The sequence below is a fragment of the Etheostoma spectabile genome, chromosome 9 (genome assembly GCF_008692095.1).
Source record: "Etheostoma spectabile isolate EspeVRDwgs_2016 chromosome 9, UIUC_Espe_1.0, whole genome shotgun sequence".
NCBI lineage: Eukaryota > Metazoa > Chordata > Actinopteri > Perciformes > Percidae > Etheostoma > Etheostoma spectabile.
The window spans coordinates 18,406,601-18,425,648 of NC_045741.1; the positions used below are offsets into that span (position 1 = coordinate 18,406,601).

The 19,048-nt window shown below is 40.6% G+C and overlaps 1 protein-coding gene and 1 long non-coding RNA gene across 4 annotated transcripts in view; both read right to left on the reverse strand.

The window, feature by feature from the left end:
• tsc22d2 (TSC22 domain family 2) overlaps nucleotides 1–5,999 on the reverse strand; it is a 36,742-nt gene extending 30,743 nt beyond the window's left edge. The window contains exons 1-2 of one of the 3 annotated variants that reach the window (XM_032524981.1): nucleotides 4,001–5,997; nucleotides 3,592–3,949 (exon numbers count right to left, since the gene is read on the reverse strand). In XM_032524981.1, the coding sequence (XP_032380872.1) occupies nucleotides 3,592–3,949; nucleotides 4,001–5,177 (1,535 nt within the window). In that variant the 5' untranslated portion in view covers nucleotides 5,178–5,997. Of the gene's footprint in view, nucleotides 1–3,591 lie in introns of all 3 variants that reach the window. The other 2 variants (XM_032524979.1, XM_032524982.1) reach the window with 2 other exon arrangements.
• Nucleotides 6,000–16,455: 10,456 nt separating this feature from the next.
• LOC116695179 (uncharacterized) overlaps nucleotides 16,456–19,048 on the reverse strand; it is a 16,533-nt gene continuing 13,940 nt past the window's right edge. The window contains exon 3 of the long non-coding RNA XR_004333375.1: nucleotides 16,456–16,467. This is a non-coding gene — a long non-coding RNA (uncharacterized LOC116695179). The remainder of the gene's footprint in view (nucleotides 16,468–19,048) is intronic.

Sequence of the window (19,048 nt, forward strand, 5' to 3'; positions counted from 1 at the left end):
TCTTCTACATTAAAGTTCAATTAAAATGGCATATGTGTGGTGTAAAATATTAGCCAATAAAACTTTTGACAATTTCTTATCACTCTAGGCATGCAAAAAGTTGTTGAAAGTCAAGTTTGTCCAACTGAAAAAGGACGCACACCGCAAGTGTCTCTTCCCAAAATGACTCTCCACCAGTTCCACCATTGTTTTCCAAACTGCAGGAGCCCCAGTTGGAGGTGGACGACTCACAATTTCCACCAAGTTGAACTCACACGCACACTTTGCAGCTGACCTTTCAGAAAGCTTCCAATCAGATTACAACTTTATGTGACATTCAATGTGTGTGAGGAGAAATGAATCTTGTGGGTATTTGAGTTTCCACAATTGCATGGTGACATCACATGCTGGCTATCAGACATGTTGAGGTGGTTTGTAAATTTGGCAGATGGTTTCCTTTTCTTTTAATCTTTCTTACTTAAGTTTGTAAAAAAAAAAAAACTAGATGTGAATAGATGGTGGTAGGTTTGAATCCCCATTCTGACTAGGGACAATAACCTTCACAAAGACACTTGTAGTTCTTACTCTTCAGTAGCCAACAACTGACTGTGGCTGAAATGGGTCACTCTCAAATGTGAATGTTTATGTTCACAAAAAGGTGAGGCAGGGTAATGTTGAGAAGAAAAAAAAAGCCAGCCGGTGCAAATCTTCTTACCACCTTCTTCCTTTATCATCACCCACACAAGATATTCACTTCTTACAACATTACGATCATTTTTGGCCCTGTCAATCACGTCAAACAATTTTCCAGTAGAACTGGGACACTGGAAAAACAGCAACTAACAGTGTCAGGCTGTTGCGAGGGAGAGGAAGAATGAGGGGTCGAGTGAAGTGAGTGCAGGCCTCGAGCAAATACTTCAGACAGAGAAAGAGTCAAATTAAAGCAAGGCAGTGTAGTCAAATGAGGAGAGTTTTCAGGAAATGGTTAATAATTGGGATGTACAGTACACAATTCATCAATAATACATTATTCATTCACATTATCAAATCAGATTAATCAATGAGGTTCTCGCTCTGTTATTGAGCTCCTCCTCTTGATGAAATGTAAGTTAAAGACCAAACTGCTCCCATTGAAGGAAACCAATTTGTCCCAGGGGCAACTTCACCACTTTATTTGGCAGAGAGACAGCATGCTGAGCAGAGATGCTAACCATTCCAAGCTGAGGGGAAATCGTTCTAATCTCACAACTCCACACCCACAATGCTTTGTTCCACTTCTGTGATGGACACTAACTCAAAACAGAACCAAACAATGAAACTTGGAACAGATTCCTCAACGAGGCTGCACTCGTGCACAGAGCAATGCACCTCTGAAAAAAATGTTTAAAGTTCGTCCGATTATATTGGGGTGTGTTCTTTGAGATATCTCACATTTTTTTTGTCTTGCTAAGATCTACAAGAACATTATCAAGGCATTTTAATTACAACTGATTACAGTTGAAGCAAGCCTATGACTGCCAACTGGCCTTTGGGCCCCACAACCTCAACTAAAACTGCACAAGTTTTGAGGTTGACCAAAATTTACATAGTGAGTCCTGTATGCAGGAGGCAGAATCCATATAGAAAAGAGAAAAAACTGTTCCACTGTTCTTATTATTTAGGCAAAGTGCATAGGAGATATAGGGGCTTATCCAGTCTAAATATAAACGTTGCCATTGTGTACTTGTCATTTTAGAATAAATTACTTTTCAAAGTTTTGTTACAACTAGATATAAGCTTTTGTGCATGAGTGATTTCTGTGGTTCACTGTCAGCAGACTGACTGGACTAAGGATGTGTGAATTAAAGCCGATTTAAAACACAGAACAGTTTAATTATAGCGGCCCTATAAGGGTTCCTTTTTCACAAGGCTTTTTTCCTTTTTTACCTTGTGACAAGTGTGCAGTTTCAAGTCTCTCCAATTCACAATCTAATGGGAAAATTACCAAGTATGCATAGAAGAAGAAGAGGAAGAAGAAGCTTAAACCTTCTAACAGGTCAGCACAAGTCAACACTTTGTTAAGCTGATGTGTCGACATGGACATGGACAGGCCTAACGAGGACTCATCTAAAGAGTCAGAGTAGAATGCAGACATCGTCCTGCTGATTCAGTCTGGCCATGTCATCGCTGCTACAGACACAGGTGGCTTACGTGCTTGTCCTGCCATCACTTTAACAAGTGTGTGAGCCTGTGCGCAGGTCTGTCTTCTCCACTTCCCTGACACATCCTGTCCTGCTGCCAGCATCACCATAGCTACACAGACGGCCACTGATGTTACTCTTTAATACACACAGTGGCTGTTCCTTTCATGACATTTCAGACAACACACAATGTTTCTCCCCTTTGCACACAATCAACCCACGTGTAGTCTTGCATTGCTAGACCAATTTTCTCAGCACTGGAGTATGGGCTATCTAAACCATCTGGCTGGTTTGCATTTCTTTAAATCAATCACAACAGTACTGGCTGGCGCTATGCCCCGATAGAGATGGCAAGTGACATCCGCCACATGAGAGACACGCGGGATGTCACACTTTATCCCAGCAATTTACATCTGTGAGCCAGACTGACCCATGTGTGATGTTGCTGGGATAAACAAGTTATATACACAAATGTGTGTGTGTTTGTGTGTGGACTACAGCTCTCATCTAGGTCATTCTTGGCCGAGACATCACCTCTCCAACTCTCCTCTGCTTGCATGTGGCAAGTGGCAATGAGTGGCAACACTTCAGCTCAAGCTGTGTGACGGCCATCCGACAGACCCTAAAAATAGCTATAGCGTGTACATTAGAGGAGTAATGTATACAGGTGAAAAGTCGGTATTTACAAGGTATAAAGTTGGGAAGCTGGAATTGCTGCTCAGGGGGAATATGCTAACCGTCTCTCCTAGACAGACAAAAGAAGAAAGAAAAAAAACTGACTGCCTATGTTTGGGGAGTTATTCCCTTCTCAGCTACAAAACAAAGCTACTGCATGTGTTGTAACATCTCAACAAGTGCTTGTTAATGCCCCCTAAACCCAAGCAGCCTGTATGGTGGAATGGAAGCTTGAGGGAGAGGGCTGTGGGTGTGTAAAGAGGCAAGTAACTAAACAACGTTTTGTCAGCCGCCTATTAATGACAAAGACCTATTCCTCCTGTCTCTGCCCCTTTTTATTGGCTCACTACCCCTCCTTCCTCTCAATTTACATTTACTTCAGTCATAGAAACAGAAATTAAAAAAGAAAAGAAAAAAGTTTTGTTTTATTGTTCCTTCCTACCCAAACACTTAGTGTGCTTAATTTTGGAACTGGTAAAGTGAAAGGCGTTGTCCACAGCGCGGAGTATGACCACACTGCAGTAGAATGCAACAAGAATGTTTAACATGAGGGCAAACTTCCAGAAACACACTTACTATCTCCAACAATTTGTCAATGCTGCTCCAGTTAAAGACTGTTTCGTCTTTTGCTCATACACTCTAGCAAACCTGTACCAATGCCATTACACTGCAATACTGATGCCCACAGCTAAACAAAAAAGCATTTATGGCAGTGGACTCATTTCACATAGGCCTTTTTTATATTATACCCTCTTACCTGTCCTCATCCACATCCATGGTAATATGGATGCCAAACAGGCTGTTGACAGCAGGAGTGGGCAGGTTGAAGCCATCCCCCAAGAAAGGCTTTACAGCATCTTTGCCTGGCACTACAACAGCACTGGACTCAGGTAGGGTATCAGACGTCTGCCTGCTGTCTTCTGCTTGGCTACCAAAGATGGAGGGAATGCCTGTTGTTGCTCCTCCGTGGGCTCCTTGGGGCTGCTGGACAAGTCCTCCTGTGTCCGGTGCCTGACTTGGCACTCCTGGAGGAGTGTTGGTGGTACTGGGCACTGTGGCAGGTACATTCTGGACACCACTGTGGGAGGTGGTGGAAGATGCTGGGGCAATGCCTAACCCTCCTGAAAGCTGAGTCTGGTTGACATGCTGTTGTTGGCCAATTCTTGGAAGGATGGGTGCCATGGTTGACGTATTGCCCCCTTGCAGCAGGTGGCCCTGGGCAGAGGCGGCCTCTCCGCCCAGCCCTTGGGTTCCTGGACCAGCAGGGGTGATTAGAGGTGATGGTACCTGGCTGGTAGGAGGCCCCACAAGAAGGGTAGGCATGGGAAGGTTCTGAGTGCTTGAAACAAGGTGCTGCTGACGAAAGTCCGGCTGGCCTGCTGAGAGACCAGTAGGATGAGTAGAATAGGCAAACTGCTGGGCCTGCGTGGCAGGAGGCATAACGGGAGACATCTGATGCATGGCACCATGGTGCACACCATTGACGTTGTTAGGGAGGAAGGTCTGGGGAGCAACAGGCTGCATGTTGACCTGAGCCTGAGGTTGCTGTGATGCTGTAGTTTTATACCCTGTGGGCTGGAAGGCACTTGCTCCGCTACCTATCTGAGGGGCCAAACTGTAGCCTTGCTGCAGAAGCTCTGAAGGGAGGGAGTAGCCACTGTCCACGGTGGGAAAAGCACTGCTAGTGACCACTGAGTTACTTGTGGCCCCTAGCCCACTGTCCCTGTCTATACTGTGATCATGGGTAACAGTTGGCCTTATGTTATCCACAGTTCGATTAACATTCGAATCAGAGTCTCTCTCATAAAACTCAGTGCAAGTCCACCTGCCCCGTCTGAAGGGTTCTCCAGTACCATGGTCAAGTTTAATGACCCTGAAACGGGAACTACAGCTGGTGTTAACAGGGGTCGTGTGAGCCACATTGGTAGAGACAGTGGTAGAATTACTGACTGTAGTACTGACTGACGGATGCGTGGCTGAGCTCGCAACAAAGGGTTGAGTTGCAGCTGCCACAGGCGCACTTCCTCCTAAATTATGTGGGGTGATACGACCAGTGCCTATACTTTTATAACAGAGTCCCCCGTTGACAGGACCTGTAGTGGGCGGCTGGCCCTCGTGATGCTCTCCTACATGGTTTAAGGTTTCCTCGGATGAACTCATCTCACACACCCCGAGGTCAGCCCGACAAACGTCAAATATTTCCGACGATACGTCCTCTGTCCGGGACTCGTCCGGATCGTCCAGGCTCTCGGTGTCGTCGGTGATGCTGCTGGCCGCCACCTGAGCCTGCGTTACACTCGTGATCTGGAAACAACTTTTCTTCTTCGCCGGCATTTTTGACATGTTGACTATATGCGTCCGTCTGCTCCCAGGTGAAACAAAGTGCTGGACTAATGCCTTGCGAAGTAATTCACAGCTGAAGGTTATGACACAGACACGTACCGTCACAGAACGTTTCCATGCCGTTCCTCTTACTCTCTCTTGTCTGACAAAAGTTTCTCAACTGGAGCCAGACCCTGCGAAACTCCCGAAACGCTCCGGGGTGTCCAGTCACAGCACACGGGCGACTGCCGTTCTCCTCCTCCGGCCTCTCTGACACCCGGGTGGTCTTCTGTATGTCCCCGCAGGGGAGTTTCTAACAGGCCCTTGTCAAAGTTCTTGTTCAGCAGCTGCCACCGGTACTTTAGTCTGAGGCAGGCCCGGTCTCGCAGCCCACTCGTCTCTCTTAGCTGTAGATGTATTTCTCGCCGACAAGCTAAGTTAGCTGATGTACGCTAGTTTTCCCTACCTCTCCACCAGCATGTGCGACATCATGATGTAAACAAATCCATTGGCTTTCCAGAAATAACATATAATCCAGAAGTAGACAGAAAAAAATTGTCAAAGTCGTAGAAGTTTTGCCTCTTGCCGTGTGGACAGCTCACTTTTGGCAGCTGCTACTAGCAGAACCACTTTACCACAGCTGCAGTAAGCTAACGGGTGGCTAACTCCTGCCTGCCGCTCTTCTCACCCAACCACTCGACAAGATGGCAAAAGCGAAATGCATCCTGGGTATTAAGAGGAACTAGTTTTCTGTTATCTCAAAAAAATATATTTTAAAATCAACGACGCCACAAACCCGTATCTAATGTACTGTCTAACAAGTTGGTGTGGTTGTCTACAATTATAAAATAGCCAAATTAGTTTTCTTAGCTAAAAAACTATTTCGGTCGCCGAAGCCGTCATAGTTTCCGGTTAACGTCCCACCCCCTGTAGGCCTTTTATTTCCTAGGATGGTAAAGGCATAGCCCATGGATTGCCCGCCCATGTAAATAAAATGACCCGCCCTACGTTCCTTCTGATTGGCTAGTACTCGTTCTCTTCATTGGTTGGGCTGGTTGGGTTTAGGCATGAGGAATGGGATTGGCTAGGGTTAGCTCAAGGTAAGCCAATTAGAGGCAGAGTAAGGTAAAGTAGGGCGGGACATGCCTTTGCTGTCCTAGGAAAAATACTTGCCACAGGTAAAGGGAGAAATGAGTTCGCCAGCTGTCGACAGATGTTAGCTGTGGGTGAAGTAGGGTTTATGAATACGTGAGTATACATTCGGATATCCTCACAAATTACAAATACAGTTTACAAATGTGAATTTATCATAGCACATAGCCGACAGCCATCATATGAAACAACAAACTCGCCTGACAAAAAACAAAATCTCATCTCTGTTGAAAAATTCAGTTTCTATTTTTATAGCCTACACTGCTTAGGCAACTTAGCATACTGTTGCTTAACGAAGATGACAGAAAACTTCATTAATGCAGTCTTTAGAAATTTAGTCAACAGGTTTGTGTGAAACAGTTTGGTCACTGAGTGTGCACATATTAAGGCCATCAAGATAAATAAATCAGTCTAGCTATACTCTATTAAGCCCAATAAGAAATTGCATCATTATTTCAAAACAAACATCAGGACACTCAAGACGGTATAGAATTAAAATATATTATTATATTAAGTTATAATAAACTAAAATCTACAAACTGAACTAAACTGAAACTAAAATCATCAGTTAAATCATATGTAAAATTGAGGAAATCATCTCAAAATGCTGTTGCCGGAAGAAATTCTGCTGTATAACAATATAATGCATAACAATTATTATATATATAATAACAATATTTGCCATATCCAATCAGGCTTAACTTACTTGTGATATGTGGAAGTAAACTTTCAACTTGCTAGTTACAGCACACCTCCCCCATTTAGTGTAACTCCAATTCAATTTTATTTAGTGTCAAATCATAACAGAAGTTATCTCAGGGCCCTGATTGACTTGTATAGATCACACTCTCTTATTTACAGAAACCAATATTCCTCCATGAGTGACAGTAGCAAAAAAAACCTCCCAGAAACCTTTAACAGAATAGGCTCTGTGTAGACTGAAAGGGCTGAAATACATTGACAGACAAACTTAAGTACAAGTAACATGCCAAAGCAACCGCCAACCAGTAAAATCATCCCAGAAAACTGCTGTATTTTTCTGTTGGCCAGTATATCCAGTCTTGTCCAGGAAGCAGGAAAGGCCTCACAGACCTGGCCCATGACTATGGTGACCCCTAAGGGTAAAGCACAAAACAAAACACATTCATTTATGTGGGTTTAAATGATTTGGACTCTCCTCCATCAGTAAAACTGAGAGAACCTTTTTGGATAAGAGGACATGTATTAAAAAACTAAACTCCATTTACCTCTTTTACGCACTTTTAGACACTTACATAAGTTGTTTACCTGATTTCACCCACACTGTGTTAATGACTTTATTCCCTGATAGTGACTCATTAACAATGAACTGATGACTAGAGGTTATTGCTTCATTAAAGGCTAACAAAGAGGCGTGTGCTCGACTACAGGGCAGTTTGTAACAAGATCAACATATGACACAAAGAAAAAGAAAATGGCTCATGATGTTGGCCTATGTTTGAGTGATGTCACTTCTGACAAAGAAGCTGTTCACGCCAAAAAAAGTGGAATATTTTTTGACCTGTTTTCCACTGAAATATACAGTGGAAGGTTGGACCATGATGAGTCAAAAAGCAAAACCACAGATCACGAAGATTCATTGTGGGACATCCTGGTGGCCTTGGGGGTTGATTTCATGTAATCTCAAAGTCCTTGGTTATAGTTCAGCTGGGGTACTTTGTTGCATCTCTCTCCCCCAATTTCCTGTCAGCTCTCACCCATCCATCTATCCAAAATTGTTCACATTTTCACTACTTTCTCATGAACTGCTACTCTCTGTACTTTAACCCCTATCATTATATGCACATTCATGCAGATTAAGTAAACATGCAACATCCTCCATCCTTAGACCCTCCGTGGCATAATGCAGTACTGCAGTTGAGGAAAATGGCAAATAAGGATATAAAGGAGAAAGTGGTAATTTTAGGTTTAGTGTATTGCTCAAGTACAGACTCCAGGGATCAAACCTGTGACCTCTCTACTTCATCTCTCAAACCAACAGGTGACCTTCCCATTATGTCTGTCTTTTATTTATTGCAGTTCTATTGCACATAAAAAAAAACCCACTACCAATCACCACGTAACTGTGTGAGAAACAGCAATACAACTTACCATAGAATTTGTGTAAAGTCTATTACACAGGTGATGAACAAGGAAGCTGAAAAAGGCTTTGTCTTGTTATTCCCCCAACATGACTGACGTTTCGTTGAATTATACAGTTACACAATGTCCGGTTGCCAACTCACAAGGTCTGTCTGATGAAAACAACTTAATGCAGTTCTCAGATAAGACAGAGGAGATGGAAAACAACTCAATGTAGATGTGGGTTGGCACACAGTAACAAAATACACAATAAGATTCTTTTTACTGCTACATTTCACAAGGGATGAAAAAAACAGATGAAATGTCAAAACATTACTTAATTTACGGAAACATTATATAAGTGACATTACTTGTGTGGAAAACTACTTTAAAGTGCTTTCTTTGAAGGTTGTGGCGTTTTGATTGAAAAAATATACTTGTCAGTTTGTTTCCAGATCATGTGTTTTTATTAGCCACACATTACTTCTTATTTCTCTTTAAATGGACCTGAATACAACTTCTGAAAACAATGTTGCAACATCAGCTCCAACAAGCCCTCTATACTTAGACACTCTCCTTTAGTAGCGGGCTGTGCGTGGGCAGCCCCAGCCAAAGTGTTTGTGTAGCTGGTTGTGTTTATTTGCTCTGGTCTGAGGGCGAAGACTACCAGGCTGTGCTGCGGTGCGTCACAGGCCAGCATGCTGGGTCCACTTTCAGCGTACCACCGCAGTAACAAAACAGGCCTTGTACCGCTGTATTTTGGGGCCCATGGCCCTAGCCAGCGGTCACTCTCAGCAGCCCAACCTGGGAGACCTCTAGTTTGTAGCAAAGCACTGTGGGGTCTCAGGGTGCACAATCAACAAACAGACTGACCAAACACAACTCAGCACTTGCTAAAAAAAAAAAGGGTTCCCAGAGAAAAGGGTACAAGGGGTTGGTTCAGGGCAACTTGACCAGCCTAAAACCAAAAAGATGAAATATATAGGTGAACCTTGTGTATGGTTTCAGATTTATTTAGCTCCTTTTTCAGGGAAACACACATTGGCTTGTTGGTTTTGACATGGACCATTTATTTCCCTGTGTTTGCCTGCTAATAAAAGTGTTAAAGTTAAATGACCGTTGTGTGTGTGTGTGTGTGTGTGTGTGTGTGTGTGTGTGTGTGTGTGTGTGTGTGTGTGTGTTTCAAGCTGCTCTGTTCCTTTTTACTCCACATAAGCCTCCTTTTAGCTCCAAATATACATGATTCAGAGAACAAGCTCTGAGTTAAAGTCCGGTGTACTTTTGGATATCATTGGGTGTTTTTCTTCTTTTGAGCTATCTTGATATTTTTACTATGTCATGAATTCCTTTAGAGTTAGCCAATTGAGGGATTGCGAGTTCATTTATTTTACACAAAATCCAGAGATTACACACTATTATATTTATTGTATGGTAGAACAGGGTGGAAAGAGCCGACAGAGACTGTTGCAACACAGCTACCAAAATATTTTGATGCTTAGCAACTTTTTTTTCTTCTTTTTTTTTACAATCTTTGTTCATGTGACATTGCAACATGTGTGTATATCAACTGACAAACTCACAGAGGAACGTACAAGCACCAAATAAATTAAAATTTCCTTTGATCCATATGCCACCAGAGTTGCAACTGACACAGACTACTCCTACTTTAACAAGCAAGTAAAATACAAGTTATGTTTGTGTGGCCGGACAGCAATTTTAAAAAGTTGCAGCCTTGTGCTTTTTATTTCCTTTGGCTTATGTTTTCTTAAAGATTGGTTCATAACATGTATTAATCACAAATAATTTACAGGACACATGTTTCTTGTTCCAGATACATATACTTTATTCAATTGACAGTACCAAGAAATCTTTTTGTAGCATGCACATTTACTTTTGGATTGTCTGTTTCTTTCATATAACCTTTAGTTCTTTTGAGCTCATCAAGTGGAGTTCCCCAGATCCCAGGCAGTCAACATGGTGGTACCTAGAGAAAGAGCTGTTTTATAGGGGAGGTGGCCTGATTGGACACTACCACTACTCATCATGTCATGGGGGAGCTTCCTTCTCTCTTTAGATTACTTTTTGCTTAGTTCAACTTATATTATTTATTTATTTTTTTGGGATAATGATGAGCTAAATGTACATTTTCTAGATTAAGTGGTTTGTATTGTTCTTTGTTTATTTGTAGTTTATTTAGTCATGTTTTATTGTTAGTTTCCCCTTTTAGTGTCAAACCTGGTCTGGTATATACAGTATGTCCCCTTTATGTTTGGGTAGTTGAATGTTGAATATGTTCTGTTAAGTGCTTTAGTTGTGTTCTCTTTAGTTGACCTTTTTTTGACTCCAGAACTTTATGGTTGTTATAGACACTTTAATTTAGCTTTTTAGGGGTAAATAAAACCCTGATCTTTTCAAACTAACCTGTGACTCCTTGTGCTTTACTGATGGTCCCTCACACAACAGATAGGAATTGTTTCTTATACACCTGCTTGAGTTACATCTATTCCCTCTAGCTTCCTTTCACAAACACAGGTTCTGATATTTAACATCATTATATTACATGATGGTATTACCAGGGAAGGTTACAAGAAGCAAAAGGAGAGGAGCTGTTTAATGTAGAAAAGTGTGTGAATTTGGTCAATACGTGTATATTGACAGGGCTTTAGCGCAAAGAACACAAAAAAAGGCATGGACAGCTACTGATCTGAAGATCGAAGTTGAGTTGCGTCCTCAGACAGAGGGTTTTAAGTTGATATAGAGCAATGTACATTGAAGACTGTAAACGGTTAACGATACAGAACCATCATTTTATAATGAGAGCAATATTAGAATGTTTGTTTTTTAAGATACTTTTTTTTGACATTTTAGGCCTTTATTTTTGACAGGACAGCTTAGGCTTGAAAGGGGAGAGAGAGGATGAGTGACATGCAACAAAGGAACCAAACTGCTGTCTCAAGGACTGAGCTTCTGTATATGGGCGCACACTCTATTAGGTGAGCCACCCGGGCGCCCATTAGAATAGGTTTTAATTCCCTAATCACCAATAATAACACGCTACCAAAGAGTACAAAGTTCAGGCCTTTTGCGTCTTAAAACTCTTACAACACAAGAAAAAATACCAATTAACCTGAAAACTTTGGAAAATAAGCACAGCGAAGGTAAACCAACATTCCTTGTGAGGACAGATTTATGAGCTGTAATCCTGAACGAGACATAGTTCTTATTCATTGTTTAACAAACAATTAAAACAAAAATCTTCACAATTTAGGATTAGCTCTTCTCAGACAGTTTGAATCACATCAAGTGAGCGTTCGTGGAAGAAAGCGAGACACTCAGTGACTCATGAATCTTGCTACGTGTTGTCAAGCACGGACGCAATAATGTATGCTCACACGCCCACATATAACTAAAAGTGAACAGTATATTTTTACAGGAATGTGAGCCAAAGCAAAACAATAACAAAGGAAATTTAAAATCCGCTTGAAGTGTTTCCTCTTTGAATATCTGGCATTTTTTATTAACGCCTGTACATGATGGGATGAAGGTGCCTGAACAGGGAATGGGTATAAAGAGGCATTTATGAGGAACAGGCAAAATGTTTTCAGGGGAAAATAGGCTGTTATTTTATTACCACTCATCCATCGTGCTCATGGTCAGATGTTTTTCTCGATCATTCAGCAGAATCCTTTTGATCATCTTGTTCCCAGGAAATAATTTGCATCAAAAAAATAACTTCTTAAATCCTAAACAAAGAAAATAAGACACACCATACATATATTTGTGTTGGTGTGTGTATGTGAGTTTGTAATTACTTGTCACTGCCAGTTTGCACCTAATACTTGTTTTTCCATGTTTTTTTTTACTTCTTTGTCTCCAGTAAACAAGCAGGTTTAAGTGGCTCAGTCAAGTCACGGCCAAAGATCAAAAAGTCAAACAATTACTATAGTGACAGTTGAAACCATGACTAATTGTCTTTTTTTTTCTCTAACATCTCCTTTCACACATTTTTCCTTTTGAGCTGCTGTAGCACAGGAATTTCCCCTGTGCGGGATTAATAAAGTCTATCTTATCTTATCCCCGAAGCGCAAATTTCATACTCATTATCAAAGCTTTGAAAACAATAAATCAATGAATACTCAAACTCAAATACTTGGATAAAGGGCTAAGCCTACCAAAGACCACTACAAATTTTAAAGTGGAAAATTCAAGAAAAATACCTACTTCTCAGAATTGAAATTGAATGAGTGGATTTTGATGAGAGATGATTGTCAAATTACATTTCTGGTCTACTGACTGTGGATCTTTATTGAAAAAGTACTTAAAAGTAATGCGGTTTCATTATCTTCCTAAAACAAATGTGCACACATACACACACACACTCAAGCTTAACAGGTATTATTCAATAAATCAGTAGTATTCTTTTACCCTTTTCTCCCTCATTTCAGCTCTGTGTTTTGCTGGCATTATAGCGGCAAAGTATCTAGAGTAAATAAGAGACAATGACACGACAAGTACAATGACAAGTACAAGTGTTGCTGTCACCATTCATCCTCATTTGTGGAGCCACCAGCTATTATTTCATTTATTTTATTGTTTAATTATTTAAATTAGATTCGTTTTCCTGGCTGATTTGGCCTGCAGCCGTTATAACAGTGTTTGTGAAAATATTAGGGAAAGCAAAGGACACATTCAACCTCAAGTCATTCCACCTCGATCAACTGCTCATGAAAAGTTAGTTACAGATGTGTGGGTTACCATCACACACAGTGACTCAGAGGTTTGCCTGGAGCAAAATACGCATGCTTTCTTTATAACCTATTAAGGAAAGAGTAGTATACGCTGAGAGCAAAAGCTTGACGTTATCAACAACTTGGTGAAATGTACATAAAGTGCATTACAGGTGACAAAAAAGTGTAAAACGTTTTACTGTAATGTAGTAGGCCTTTACCCTAGTGATAACTTAACTCAGGCATGTGACCGTTAGAGCTGATGCAGATTTATAATGAAACACAGACCGTAAACCACAACGTAATCAATGTCAGAAATACATCCATGCACTTTCTCATTGTTATAGCTCTCCTTTCCTACTCCACCTCCTCCCAGTGTTATAAGTTTAAATCCTTTTTATGACCTTTAACCTGACGGGCCATAATATCCCTTACTGTTTAAATTAGCTGGTGTGCTTCCATCTTTTAATCTTATTATTCCAAATCCTGACAAATTTATTTTTGAATTGGCAGGCTTGAAGGGGATTACAATGTCTTTTGGCGTCTCAGAGGCAAGTGGGGTCATTGGGAGGCTTAGTGTGGGATGAGAGATGAGTGTCAAAGTGTCCACATAACACTGGACATGTATAAATGAGACAAGTACTGTAGGTCCACGTGTGCAGACGGAGACTGACTTGGTTAACAGAGATGCTGCAGTGCAAACCTGAGATGTGAAGTTTGAGAGAAGTGGGCATTAAGGAGGAAAGAAGGCTCTGATAAAAACACTGTATTGGCATCATGAGAAATGTAGTATAGGCTACTCTGCCACAAGCAGTTAGTTTCACTTAGGTCTTCTGTTGCTATTAGCAACCACTGCTGGCACTGTTACATAGCATTTGCTGCTTTACTGCCATTGTTCAGCTTTTTGTCAGATCTATGACCATGCAAGCAATCAAGCATCTTTTATTTGTGACCCAAATTTTGAAGCCTTATCTCTAGTTACTCTTTTTTTTTCATTACAGCTGTTTCATCATAGCATTTTATTTTTCTATGATCAACTTACTGCTATCTGGCAGGGCAGTGGTAGCCTCTTGTGACCAGACTGACACGATAAAATCTGAATGGGGAAAGTGAAAGAGCAGCGGTGCCATTGAGCATGAGAGTTACAGTTCAAGTCAATTCATGTCTTTATAGATTCCCAGGTAGCTTTTGGGGCCAGTGAGAGAGGAGTGGCAGCCTGTGTCGTTTGTTGATTGCTCTTGATGTAAAATACTCAACAGTTACTTGGAACAACGACAGTTTAAATGTAGCCTACTTCCTGCATTAATATCTCCTGAATAATCCTTTGATATGATCTGCCTCTGAGCATTTTCTTGCCTGAGGATGATTTTTTAGTTTTGACCTGCCAAGTGTTTCCTAACCAGTGGCTCTAGTGCACCATCTGTGACACACTGTGCTCATTACTCCACTCAGTTCATCTCCAGCGCACAAATCAAGACTGTAGTAAACAGTCGAGGCCACAAGGTGTCATCACTGAGCAGTGAAACAGTACTGCAGATGCACTATACTGTACTGACTGAACTGACTGACTATCTATCTGTATATCTATCTATCTATCTATCTAACTATCTATCTATCTATCTATCTATCTATCTATCTATCTATATATATATATATATATATATATATATATATATATAGTTAAATAAGTACTGTGTATATTGACAGGATGAGATGTAGTTTAGCTGTTACCAATATAATGGTGGTCAGAACCATAGATGAAAAGAGATGCCAAATGTCACAGGGGTACTTCCTATTTATTATTAATTTGACTTGCAAATAACAGCCACTCTTTTAGAAACACTGGCTTTGAGGCATGTGTGTGGGTGTGTGTGCATGGTAAACTGTGGTTGTTTCATATATGACCTGTAAACACGTGTCCATATCAGTTGGTGTGGTGGTCAAAGGACAAACCAGGTGTGGAACTGCTGACTCACACCTTTTGAGGGGAGTTCATCATTGACGTTTGGGAAAAAAAAAACAAAAAAACAGAGGCCTTCAGAGTCCTGCACACCTGACTCGAGGCATTTGGACATATGTTTACTGCTGGAGTAATCAAATGAGCAGTAAAATAAACAAAGCAAATGCAATTTAGTGGGGCCTCTGTTTTGGTTCCCAGCTTTTATTCCCCATAAATGAACAGTATTTCTTTCTTTTTTTCCGGAGAACCCACTTAAGAGCTGCTCTAAAGTTGACTGACTAAAATGAGAGTTTACTATTTCATTATACTTAATGAATTTGACACTGTGTCACAGTGGATGCTTCTATTCCAACTGCACGATAGGGAGTTAGCTGTGTTCTTTTACAGTCTCAGCATCTGTTTTTATCTTTAATATTTGTTCTTGTAAGGTGTCATTGAGTATCAATAATGCACCCACAGATAAAATGTATTACTATTAATATCATTATTATTGTTATCATTATTATTATTAAAAGTTATTCCACCTGCTGTTGGTGCATGGAGCCTTTGACTTTTGCCTCTGTTGAGCATTAGGTACAGTACAGCTTTTCTGAAAACACTTTTATGGTTCACAGAAGTTTTGATGAAACGTCAGGAGGCAGGCGGTTAGCATAATAGTCATAGAGAACAGAACCACCTCACAGAAAATACAGTATTCATCAGAACAAAAAATTCAGGGGAAACAACACGCTGTTTGACTGATTCCTTCTGCATTGCAGAAACATCAAAGCAGTGAGTCACTTGACCACACATGTAGGACACAAAACCAGAAGAATTTGGACCCAGAATACGAGGCCCTCTGTACAATTCAAAGTTATACAGTATGTTTGCATTACAAGTTACAGTAATACTGCTTTCTTGCATCTATACATCTGGTACTTTAGCCATGCTTAGTTTTATAGATGTTGAAAACCCTCTATTTATTGTTATTAGGAGGATTTAAAGAGGACCTCATTTCTCACTCTTCAAGCCAGCCTTATTACCTAAAACACACCATCCCTCATTAGTTAAATACAATTCTCTGGCTTAGACTGGAAATGTCTTAATGTGTCTCACTAGAAAACACGGCCATGTTTTAATCCCATTAAGAAATTACTGAAAATTAGCAAAAGTTTAAAATCATTACACAAAACATAAAATATAAAAAGTTAACAGAGACTTTCAGTAAAGCAGTGAAACTGATCACACCATGAAGATGTCCATCCAAAGTAAGAATCCCCCATCCACCACTATGAATCATGACTATTCATCTGTGCAGAACAGTGGGGCTTTATATCCAGTCTGTACATTATCATACCACGCTACTAGAGGACTAGATGTACAGTAGCTTTTCCTGCAGAACAACAACTCTGTCCTTCCTGACAGGCTAAAAAGGGTTATTCCTAATAACGCGTAATAGAATTGCTATGATAAGTCTTCTTTAAATGCTTTTGAGAATAAAAGGGCATGCAGATAAAATCAGAGAAGCTCCTTTGTTTTTGTTTTTATTGTAACTGACCTTCTTTGAGAAAAACAAAATGTGGGTGTTGGATGATCCACATTCCTCAAGCCTTTTATGGAAAGAGCAAACGAAAAAGGAGGTTTACAGACCAAAAGGAGACACAGGAAACAACGAGGCAGGCAGAGTTAAAGGTTATTAAAGGTATGGGTCCACATTTCTAAATAGCACTATATGACAAATTCATTGTGATACCTAAATAATTAAGACACAGGAGAAGATGATGGGTCTCTTTTTCATTTACAGTTTCCATGTTTTTTTCTTCTTCTTCCATTGTGGGTGAGGCCTTAACCGCATCATTGCTATTCAAATCCATACTAATACCCTGCCCTCGCATGCCACAGGGTTTATGTGTGTGTGTGTGTGTGTGTGTGTTTGTGTGTGTATGGGAGATCCATGTGTTGCAGTCTTGATCAATGAGCCATTCCACAGATGGGGGTGCAGGCCTCTGAAGAAGACTGACTCTGCTGGCGGTGCAGATGAATCACCTCTGATCTCCCATGTTGACCTCTCTGCAGGGGCAAAGGTTACTGAAGCAAGGCAAGCTGATCGCCACATTTTCCCCCCCAGGTTGCTATGAACAAGAGATATGTTATCAAATGATAATGGTATTTGTCCAGCTTTGCCTTTACCTTGTTGCGTAAATGTCCCCCACACACATTCTTGAAGGGTCACTCATCATATGAAAATAAATCTGACAACTCATCTGTAAAAAGCGTATGCTTTCCACTGTATCTCTCAAATGGAGAGGACGTGTGCGTCCTTTGACTGGTTTCCTTTGTGTGTGACAGACCTGGGTCCTGGTGAGCAGAGAGGAGACATTTTCTACGAACAGAGCAGCGCCAGTGCTCCATCTTCAATACCTGCTGCTGTTCAATATTTAATGCCCCGCACTGCTGAGCTGCTACAGGAAAGAATGACAATGGAAAGCTTGATTACTTTTAGTACTTATAGTTGTTGTGCTGAGATTTATTTAAGAAAAAAAAACACACTCACACGGATGATGCTCTGCCAAACCTGTGAAGAAAAACATCTGGAATTCTTTTATATTACCTTTAACACCAATTTACCGCAGCATCTATCACCTTGTTAAGTTATAGTGAGTTTTATGAAAATGAAATATACACGTCATAACAGTGCGATTTGAGCTTGAATCCCAAGATCCAGCATGTGTCATGAGCAAAAAATTATTTATTTAGCAATGCGACTTATTAAAAATACACCAAAGCGTATCGACCTTTGAGAGTGTTCATCTGTGTGAGTTAAAAATAGGTCTACTTCTTCTTCTGTTACACAAAGACAAAGATTGAACTCAGGTCTTGAATAAATCATTTTGTCCAATTAAGGTGAAAAAACGGCCTGAATTGTGTTCAGATGATCCTAGACAAAGCAGAGCGTCCTGCAGGGTCATAGTTAAAGTAGGGATTGCAGGCGGATTACTTCAAACCAGCTGTGGCTCTGACCTTTGACCTCTTTCCTGTTAGTTGCTTGTGATATTGATACTCTAGTACTCAGTTCAGGTGTATCATCACATTGTCTCTTAAACTAAAATGCTTGATGAGAAATCATGGGATACTACAGATATCTTTTTTAACTAAAAGTAGAACATTTAAAAACATTTTAGAGGATAAATCTAATGATTTCCTACATTTTTTAGTCTAACTGAATCTCAAAGACCAAAACCCCAGATGAATGTAATCTTACGTGAGAGTAGGGCAGGAAATTATTTTCTGTTGTCTTGATGAAGTGTGAGATCACGAGAGTTGTTGTCTTCATTGTTAAACAACCACCACTCACTCCCGATGAAAATCTATCGGACGTGTCTCAGGCAGAAATAATGTTCATGGATGAGTTTATGTAAAGTTTTATTCGGGTTATGTTTAGTCATGTTTATTCATCCCTATTGAGAAGTATTATAATGTAGCCAAACCCTGAGTAAACCTCAGTTGGGCTTTTAATAGATCTAGACAATTATGGGATTGTGAATGATTCAAACCAGAACCTGAATTGGCCCGCAGGCATAAATGCCCTCAGGTATAAATGCTAAATATAAATGCTGCCTAAATGACATGAAGTCCCCTTCCATTTAGCGCTCAGTTTTTGTTTCTTTTCAGTATGTGTTAGCCTATTATTTCCTTTTTGTCCCCCTGTAAGTCTACTTGATTAAAGTGTCCTTGGGTTTCATAAAAAAGGCGCTTTATGAATCTAAGTTATTATTATTATTATTATGTTAGTTGCTTCAATGAATTCTTGCTAATGCTTTGGCTAGTGACACAGTAACAGTGACACATCGCATCTGTGCTTCCGCGCACTAACCCCCCCAACCCCCGTCCCCAAAGTCCTTCTTGTCAGTCATTGACTGGAACGCTGGAACACTGTTTGTGGATGCTTCGTGGTGCAGGTGGGCACAGTTTGT